Source organism: Antechinus flavipes, chromosome 3 (assembly GCF_016432865.1).
Source record: "Antechinus flavipes isolate AdamAnt ecotype Samford, QLD, Australia chromosome 3, AdamAnt_v2, whole genome shotgun sequence".
Lineage (NCBI taxonomy): Eukaryota > Metazoa > Chordata > Mammalia > Dasyuromorphia > Dasyuridae > Antechinus > Antechinus flavipes.
This window is the reverse complement of record NC_067400.1, coordinates 290,297,138-290,307,441: the sequence shown is the minus strand read 5'-3', so window position 1 is coordinate 290,307,441 and position 10,304 is coordinate 290,297,138. Positions and strand designations below refer to the sequence as shown.

General features: G+C 40.0%; 1 protein-coding gene across 1 annotated transcript; it reads right to left on the bottom strand.

The window, feature by feature from the left end:
* Positions 1-2,514: 2,514 nt before the first annotated feature.
* LOC127554005 (uncharacterized) lies at positions 2,515-7,682 on the bottom strand. Its single transcript, XM_051985196.1, has 3 exons — positions 6,988-7,682; positions 6,813-6,862; positions 2,515-6,098 (listed from the first exon to the last, which is right to left on the bottom strand). The coding sequence occupies exons 2-3, from the start codon at positions 6,841-6,843 to the stop codon at positions 2,569-2,571; spliced, it is 3,561 nt and encodes a 1,186-aa protein (XP_051841156.1). The 5' UTR covers positions 6,844-6,862; positions 6,988-7,682; the 3' UTR covers positions 2,515-2,568.
* Between the last annotated feature and the right edge of the window lie 2,622 nt (positions 7,683-10,304).

Sequence of the window (10,304 nt, the reverse complement as noted above, 5' to 3'; positions counted from 1 at the left end):
CCTATAGAAAAATATAAGCATGTATATGTACATACTCATCTCCTCACCATCCATGATTCGCACTCTTGCATTATTAAAGGTATTTCTGAGAGCCTAGCCTACTCTATCCCAAAAGTGTAAGTGCAATTTAAAGTTATTAGAGCTTAAAGCTGAATCAAGACTTTTGGGACACCCTGGAGAGGTGAATTCACAAGAGATCAGGACAAGAATCTAATCTAATATTCTTTCCATACTTTTTTTACCTGCACAGATGCTATTAAAGCAATTGTTCTGTGAGTTTAAACGATTTCTATTTTTAAAGACACACAACTCAATTCCATCTTTCTCATGGCAACTTAATTTAAGTAATTTAAGCATTTATAGGATAAGGACTATCTAGACCCATGATTTCACTGGTGCAAGAAACTCTTGAATGAGATGGTTCCTTCTACAAGTGCAGATCTGTACTTTTTCTGCAAATTATAGCGTTAGAGAATTGTCTACAGCACTTAGTATTTAATTGGCTTCCTTGGGGTGGCACAGTCAGTTTGTGTCTGAAGCAGGACTTGAATCTGTCTTCTTAGCTTGGTCTTTGACCACTTGCCTCATCCATGGGAATCTGTCTCTAAAATCTGCGAAACACAAACCATCCCTCATATAAGCAAAACTACTGAACACAAACTTGGAAAAGGGAACAAATTAGGACACAAAATGTGGTCCAGGATAATGGTGCTTTTTCAGCTCCCAAATTCCTACCATTCTCATGTTTGATCCCTGATGCTCAAGATTCTCCCAAAAGTCCTTACTCTACAACTGACACAGCCCTCATTTGAGATCCCATTTCACGTGACTTTCTGCCTTTGAACAAATAAAAAAAACATGCAACATAAATATTTTTTAAATAGCATTTAATTAAAATCCACCTCAATCAAATTCACATAAAAGCTATTTAGAGCAAACTATACAAGTGGTAAGCATTAATTTATGTAGAGAACATTGCCATTTTAACTAAAGGAGATCTGTGATATAAGGCAGGAAGTGAATGATTTCTCTCAGAGACCTGTTCTCTGATTGTCACCTGACTGAGTCATAATCATCTCCTTCCGTACTCATCCATTTAGTTTTATTATTCTGCTATAGCTGCTTAAGAGTAGGATTTGGTCTTTGGTTTGATCCTGCTCTCAACCAAAATCATGAAATCACCACTACTTATTCTGTGATGGGTAAGTTTCCATGAAAACAAATTTACATATCCTTGGGGAACAAAGATCCAGATGACAAAGAACCACTATGTGTCCTGGAACCATAATAATTGAAGATTCCCATATTTTTTCCCAGTTGCTGTTTATTTGGGTAGATTTCTTCTGGGGGTGAAGAGTTAGGGGGAATGATGCATTTAAATCTGAAAACTTCTTCTTCATCCCATAAATCATTCAAGAAACCATTTGGACACTAGATAAGAGGTTTTTCAAACATGTTTTATAATAAAGAATTGTTTTTAGGTTGTACTCTATCAATTACAGATGACTTCAGAATCCTAAAAAAAAAAGTTATGGACTAGACTTTTAATGCTTTGCAAGTAAACAGGAAGTAGCATCTCATGAAGTAGGCAAGTTTTCTCTAATGTAACAAGAATTGATGGTACCAGGTATGGTATGATAGAGAAATAGTTGTATCACCATTTGGATGAGAAACTAGTAAGGAAAATGTCTCACTAATAAGGATCTATATAATAATAAAGATTCTGCTCCTCTTTTCTATTTCTCATTGAAAAATGCTTCCAACAAGTACAATTCTTTTGTTTGGTTATATGGTAGAGATGAGCATGGGATTGTTTCTCAGAGACTTTTGGTTGGCCTACACCAAGTTGGAAAGATTTTAAGTGTTTACCCAGAAATGGTGGGGTGTGCCAGGAAGAGCTCCTTAGTGTCTAGATAGCTTCATCACCAGAAAATTCTAAGACAGAAAACAGGTTTTTTTTTTTTGTTTTTTTTTTTCATCTAAAAAGAAGGCAATGAAAAACCAACCACACTTAAAGTTGACCAAATTTGCAGTGTATTGTTTGAGGAAATACTGGCACTGATAATATCATAGATCTTAAGGCAATGAAAACCAACCACCATTAAAACTGACCAAATTTGCAATGTATTTTTTGAGGAAATACTGGCACTGATAATATCATGGATCTTATGAAGTACTAAAATATGGAATTACTGGCTTTGAAATGAGAAAGGGTCTTAATAAAGAAGTGAACAGATAACTTTGGGAGGGGAAGTGTGTCTCTTTTACTGGACCTATATGGGGAAGTAGGTGGGGGGAAGAAAAAGCAGAGAGCATAGTTTTCTGTCCTATATAATTCCCTTCCATATGGATATAATCTAAGTGGAAACTAGAACATGATTATGAGAGGGAAGCAGTAGAACATGGAATCCCTTTTCCCCCTGCATTTCCAGGAATAGGTTCCTGAATAGAAAGACAGGCTCAATGTCTCCCTTTTCAACTACTTAAAATATAAATGAGACACAAAGTCATATATAAGTTTCAAAGGCACACAAAAAGGCCAATCACTTTTAAAGAAAAAAAAGATGGTTAACAATTTTTCATTTGCTTTTCAAATTTCTCAAGAAGAGATTTGAAACCCAGTGTAAGTAACCTCAATTTCTCCTTTTCATCATCTTCCCTGTTCTTGAATGTCTCTTCCTTGGAAGACACTCGATGTTTAGATGATTTTTTCACTGATGGCTGCCAATCTTTGCCAAGAAGCAAATCAAACCAGGTGACTTTGGGGTATTCATGGGGCTCAGTGTTTGAGGATGAAGGGCGATGCTGGGTGACTTTGGAGCATTCATGGGACTCAGTGCCTGAGGATGAAGGGCGATGCTGGGTGACTTTGGGACATTCACGGGGCTCAGTGCCTGAGGATGAAGGGTGATGCTGGGTGACTTGGGGGCATTCATGGGACTCAGTGCCTGAGGATGAAGGGTGATTCTGGGTAACTTTGGGACATTCACAGGGTTCAGTGCCTGAGGATGATGATGAAGCGTGATGTTGAGTGACTTGGGGGCATTCACTGGGCTCAGTACCTGAGGATAAGGATGAAAGGTAATGCTGAGTGACTTTGGGGTTTTCATGGGGTTCAATGCCTGTGGATGAGGATGATGGATGATGCTGAGTGACTTTGGGGTATTCAAAGGGCTCAATGTCTGAGGATGAAGGGTGATGCCAGGTGACTTTGGGGAATTCATAGGGCTCAGTGGCTGAGGATGAGGATGAAGAGCGATGCCAGGTGACTTGAGGGCCTTCTTGGGGCTCAATTCCTGAAGGTGAAAATGAAGGATAATGCCGGATAACTTTGGGGTATTCATAGGGCTCAGTACCCGAGAGTGATGATGGACGATGCCAGGTAAGTTGGGGGCATTCATAGAACTCAGTCCTTGAGGATGAAAATGAAGGGTGTTGCCGGGTGAGTTTGGGGAATTCATAGGGCTCAGTACCCGAGAGTGATGAAGGACGATGCCAGGTGAGTTGGGGGCATTCAAAGGGCTCATTGTCTGAGAACAAGAATGAAGGCTGATGTCGGGTGACTTTGGGATATCCATAGGACTCAATGTTTGAGCTTGATGCTAAATCTGATGAATTGTATGAGGGCCAGTGCATTTCATACTCAGGGAATAACATACTGAAAAGGGAGAAGGGTTTTTTCTTGGGCACTCGTAGGACAAATTTCACACCCATTTCTTCAGAACCTGGCAGAGGCATTAGTATGGCCAACAACTGTGTTTCAGAAAGATGGTTCATTCCCTCAACATGAGGACAGCCATTCGGGATCCAGGAAGCACATTCCAAGCAGACTGTATAACTAAATGTCATACGCTGACCGGGTCTCCTAGGGGGACTTTCCTTCATCCGGCGTAAGAGTATCTGCTTACACATGTCACTTTTTATCTTCTTCTCAGGGATGGAATTGATGATAGCAGTTACAGTTGCAGCAGACAATGTGCCTCCCTGAATAGTGTAGGGTTTGATGTACTTCAAACGCCATGGAATTTCTCTGTTCTCTCCAATTGGGTCATGATACTGAAGCTTAGAATGAGCCTCATTTTGATGGCCAAAGGTCAAGGCCATCTTAATCTGGTGGTCACCATTGCCTGATGAAGTATCCTTTTGGCCACTGGGATCAGATGAAAGAATAATACTCTCTTTAGGGTTGAGTAGAGGTAAAATCTGCAAAATTCGATCCTCTTGATCTATTGGAAGTAAGTCTTGGGTGGTGGTGAATTTTGATTCGACCTCAGCCAGTTTGTTAGTGCTTGGTAGACGTGAGACCTGGTAATCTGGAGTCAATGACAGCTTCATCCAATGGTGTGAGTCAGGGGAAAGTATGACCTTGGCTTTGTCATCTGGTACAGGGTTGGATTGGTGGTCCAGGATGGGTGAAGATAAGACTTGGTCATTTGGGTTTGGTTGAGATAGATTCTGGGAATCAGGTTTTACTTCATATGTTGATTGATTTTCTAGTTCCATCAAGGCCTGGAAGTTTAGACCAATTATAGACTCAGCTGCTTGTTCAGAGAAGATTAACGAGGGGAACAAGGTATGAGGATTTATTGGAACTTTAACTTGCTGATCAAAGCCAAATGGATCCCTGGGCTTATGATCACCAGCTATTAATGGGGATTTATCCAACGGCCCAGCACTGGGTGTGGACTCTGTATGGAGGGACGATGCTGCTACATCTGGAGTTGTAGAAACAGATGCTGTCTGGGGCATACCGCTCTGGCTCACTAAAGTTGCGTCTTGGTGTCCCAAGCCATTGGAAACTGTAGTCCGATCATTCAGGTCTGGAGTAATCTCATTGCTCTGAACAAGTCCTGGTACAGGTGTTGTAACTGGCTGGACAGGAAGTGGTGATGGTCCAGTTGTGTCCTTGACCTTGACATCAAGGCCTGGTGAAGCTGCAGCTACATGGTTAGGCCATGTGGTCATGTTCTGGTGTACTGTGGTCTCCCAGACTTTCAGAGATTGAGATGGAACAGATTTTGCTCTGGGCCGGATCATGGAGTCTGATGGACATCTAATACTTGACCTGGCCTGGTGGTAACCTTGTGATGTGTTCTTATTCTGGGGCCATAGTATATATGTGTTTGTGCCTCTGCTAATAAATTTGGTAAATGATGGACGTGCAGGCTTGTTTCTGTTAAGGGTTAGAGAAAGTAAAGCTGTTTCTGAGCGTCTATGAATAGGTCGTTCTTTCTTTGAAAATGGGCAGGTTTGCAGGGGAGGTTTGGGGCGGAGGTCAGACTGGTCTGATGATTTTTCTGAATCTGTGGTTTTGGCATGGTCTTCAGAACTAGGTGACTCTGTAACATGATTCTTGGGCCAGAGGTCCAATTTTCCTAGCAGAGCCGTGGTGATCCTACCCCGGTGTTGAGAGCGCCGATGAACTTCTCTGTGACTTTGGCATGGCGGCAGTGATGAAGAACTGGTCCGGGAGAGAGGCGGTGCAGAGGGTTTGCTCACAATCTTGGCCCTCTTTTGTTTCACGATGGGCGGAGCTGTGACAACCCGATGGCTAGCGTAAGCCAGAGGTCGAGGCTGATGTTTGAGGTATGGTAACTTTGGCTTGCCCCGGTAGTCACGACATGGTGAGATTTTTGGAAGTGGATTGGTGACTGAAGTAACCCCATGAGGGCGCTTGAGTTTTACTGCTGTTTTTGATTGATGGACGGGCATAAGATGAGGTACAACAAACTGTTTAGAGCAAGTCGGACGTTCAACTGCCTTTGTCCTAAAGTCAGGAGAAGGTGAGGCATTCTTGTGGTATTTCTTAGGCAGAAATGATCTCCTCATTCCCTGGTATTTCAGTTTAGGAAACAGCCCGGTATTGACGGCTTGACCCTTAAGCCGAGATACCGATGATGCAGACACAGATAGAGTGCTGCAAGAGGAGCTAAGTGATAATTGATTGGAGCTAGGCTGTTCATTGAGGTTGGTCATCTTCTCAGTTCTGGGAAGTTGGTCCTGTTCCCACGGAAGTTCTAACTGAGGAGGTGGACATGGCAACGTCTCCAAGTTGCTCTGGATACAGGAGTCTTTTGAAGGGGGCTGGACCAAGGATGCTAAAGGAAAAGAAAAAACCACATGTGTGAGATTTGAATGCACCAAGAATGAATGGGAAAGATATGTGCTATTCCCTGAAAGGTAGCCTGGTAAAGCAGATAAGAGTAAAAATCTTGCAGTACGGAATATCTCTGTTCAAATTCTGCCTCTGACACCCTGGGAAAACCATTTAATCTGAGCCCCAATCTCCTCAACAATAAAAGAAGGGAACTGGATTTTAAGATTCTTTTCCAGTGCTAAATTCACTATACTCCTTTAAGGTATAGGGTGGAAGGGGTGAGCAAAACCAAGCCACTGCCACACTTGGATTTATACGGAACCTTGAAGGTTTCCTATATGAAAGCTAACGTGTGTATTGCTGTTCCATTGGATTCATGGAAGAGCCAAGGCATGGAAGACAGACTGGCTCATTCCCATTTGACAGATGAGAAAAGTAGATTCTAAGGTAAATTTGTACCTAGTAACTAGTAAAAGTGGTGAAGCCAAGAATGAAACCTGGGAAATTAAAGTGAAGAGCATCAGGCTTACTTGTCCAAGATTACATGACTAGAAAATGACCTGGGGAGAGATAGAACTCAACTCTTTAGATTTCCAGACCCGTTAATTCCTTTCACTGTGCCACACTAATTGAATATGATGGGATGGTCACAGTCACGTAGGTGATTTATTTCAGACACTGATCCATTTGAAAAACAAATAAATTAAGTTCTCACCTTTTGGAAATAACCTCTGTCTTTTCCCCATTGGTCCTCTGAAGTTTTTCCTTGAAAAAAAAAATAATGTTAGTTTTAAAAAAGTATAAAGTATTCCAGTGACCCTTTAAAAAGAATACCAGCCAAATGATGGCTTATCTTTAAAACCTCTATCCTCCAATTTTTTTAGACTTACCTCCTAGTCAGTCATTGCATTCTGGATACTTGCATTTCTCCATTCCCCATCTAGCTTCTCTCCCAATTCCAAAGCACAAGCCTTATACTTTTTATTAAAAATTACTCTAAATGAAGTGATTTTAACAAAACCTCATTTACATTAAGTATGATCAGCAGAGAGATGAATAAAACATAGCTTCCTCAGGACATTTTAGCAGAAATCAAAATCATAAGCTAAAAGAATGAAACTTTTTAGGATGGAATTTCAATTATCGCTCAGTGATCTCATATGGCACTTTCTTAGACAAGAATGAAATCCTCAAAACAGCTCTAATTAATTTTGGCAAAAGAATGCCACAGCTTCAGATATACTGCTGCTCTAAAAAAAAAAGAGTTTTCTGGTTATGTAATCTTAGGTCGATAAAAGGAATCTTATTTTGAAAGTGCAGAAGATTTTATATCAGTTTCTTAAAAATGAGAAACATAATGAAGCATCATAAAAGAAGAGCCGAGAACCACTAGCTCTAATCACCTAGATCTCTTTTTCTTTACCCCTTTTTCTCAGGTGACCTACATCCTGGTGACCCACACAAGCTAGCCCTCTCCATCCCAAAGTTGCCTCTCGCAAATTAAAACTACAAGAAGGATAAAAACCAGGCTATTTCAAATGTCCCAAGATCAGGATGCTAATCAAGTCCCAGTGATGTTGGAAGATCACTTCCCCCCTCCCTCCCCCCCCCCACCCCGTTAGTAAGTTAGAAAATCCCAAATTTGTCTTTCTGGAGAAATAAAGATCCTCCTGAGAGAACTAGGTATGGCCTAAGGTGCAGAGAAAACTAAATTTCCCCAGGCACCAAGAGCTGGACTTGAGGCCCCAGGCTAGACAAGGGATCTGAAGTCATCCTGACATCACAGAGCACCAGTTGTCCTTTGTCACCTTTCATCACTTGATGTAAGGGAGACTAAATGTGATGACCATCTTGCCCTAGTAAACAAAGCACACAAAATTCCCAGACATGGAATTTTTGACATGTTTTTACTGATTAGTTTTCCCTTAAGTTCCTTTTCAGTTTTAGGATCATCGATTTAAAGCGGAAAGGAATCTTAGGAGTCACCTAGTACAGACTTTTTCCTACCTTAGCCCATTTTATGGATGGGAAAAAGAGAGGCCATGTTTCAATCCAGGTCATTTGACTTAGTATTTCTGCCAAGGCAGTCACACCTCATTTTATTGCACTTGGCTTTATTTTGCTTTACAGATAACTTTGTTTTTTGCAAATTGAAAGTTTGTGGCAACCCTGCATTGAGCAAGTTTATTGACATCATTTTTCCAACAATATGTACTCAGAACATGTCTCTGTGTTTCATTTTGGTAATTCTTGTAGTATTTAAAACTTTTTAAATCATTATTAAATCTGTTATGGTGATGTATGACCACTGGTTTTTGATGTTGTTACTCTAATTGTTTTGGGATACCATGAATCACATGTACATAAGATGGCAAACTTAATTAATAAATATAGTTCTGATTGTTCATCTGTTCCTATCTTTCTCCCTCTCCCCAGGCCTCTCTATGGCCTAAGATGCCACAATACTGAAATTAGGCTGATTAATAATCCTGCAATGGCCTTTAAGTGTTCAAGAAAAAGGAAGAGTCAATTGATGCAGCAAATTTCATTGTCTTCTTTTAAGAAACTACCGCAGCCATTCCAACCATCAGTAATCACTACCCTGATCAATCTGCAGCAATAAATACATCAAGGAAAAGCCTTCCATCAGCAAAAAGATTACAAGTCACTGAAGGATCAGGTGACAGTTTGCATTTTTTAAAAATAAAGTGCATTTTAATTGTGTTTTTTAATATATATATATACACATAACACCATTGTACATTTAATAGACTACAGTATAGTTTGTATTGCTTGGGAAAACAAAAAATTTGTGTGACTTGCTTTATTTTGCAATGGTTTGGAACTGAACCCACAAAATCTTTGAAGTATGACTGTATATCACACTCCTATTTGACAAACATGAAGAATAAGATCCTGTCTGTTTTCATGTTCAATCTATTAAACATTATGGTCTGTGAAGATAGGCACTGTCTTTTTCATTATTTTGTTGATCATAGCACTTGGTCCAGTCTCTTGCATATTTAATAAGTAAACATGGAAATAATTCCTTTGTATATGGATAAATATATAAACTAGTTATCTTTCAAGTTGGCCAATAGAATCTAGATCCCTACTTTCAATACTGGAAAACATCAGTTTCAATAGGGTGCCAAGGAAGAATACTAAAAAGAGTGTTTCTATCTCCCTGGTTACATCTAGACAATATACAATTACAATAAGGAATTCAGCAGGAACCCATCATAAAAGAGGTTGGAGGAGTAAGTAGAAAGTACAGTAAGCAATGTTTCATTGACTGACCTACATTTGTGAGTTTCTAGAACCAAGATCACATTAAAGAATATTGATGTTGAAAGGAGCTGTCCTCCCAATTATCTCCCATCCTATATGTTTCTAACATGATCAGTAATCAGAGCTCAAGTGAGATTAGAGCCACAGAATACACTTTGGCTTATGCTGTCCATGGGGTTGAGAAATAATTAAAAAGTCAGTTTTAGGGAAATCCAGTAAGCAACAAGACTATAGCAATCAGACATACTGATCATTACCCTTGACTCAAATTTCTACTCCAAAAAGTTGCTTTAGAATATATTTTGAAGCCTCTTAAACATTACCTACCATTGAATATACTGATGAACTCTCCATAATGTTACTGTGTGAGAACACAGTTGCTAGTCATCTTTGAAGTTGGTGGGGAGGGAGAGTGATTTCCCTCTCTAATATATGCTTTATTTGGTAGCATGATCACTGCTCCCCATCCCACTCTCAGCAGGCCAACTCTTGACTTTTTCAAAGTACATAAAACTGTTTTTGTTTCTACATAAAAAAATTTTGGATTGAAGATTTTTAAGGATTTCTTGAATACCCTCTTTAAGAAGCTACTTTACTAACACCAGGGTTGGGAAATTTTTCAACACAGAGTATTTCCACTTCTGGGCCTTTTCCTGTGGTAGGGATCCTTTCAGAGACTTATGATTAGTGTGAGGTATGTAACCCACCCAATGAATTTCAGAGATCGCTCATGGTGTAAAGAAAAAGTTTTATTCGTTTCTCATGAGAAGCAAGCATCATTCTCCCCATATATGAGGTAAAAGTTAAGTCCCCAAGCGTAAGCATCATAAGCAATATATATGTTCCCTGACACAACTCCTCCCCCCCTTTGTTGGCTCATCCTTGTTGGCTGAGAATGTGGCACAAAAACTATTTA

Coding starts and splice junctions, on each gene's coding strand:
- LOC127554005 (XM_051985196.1), bottom strand. CDS start 6,843: ATGGGGAAAAGACAGAGGTTATTTCCAAAAG. Junction 6,099..6,812: donor ACAGAGGTTATTTCCAAAAG/GTGAGAACTTAA, acceptor CTTTTCCTTTAG/CATCCTTGGTCCAGCCCCCT.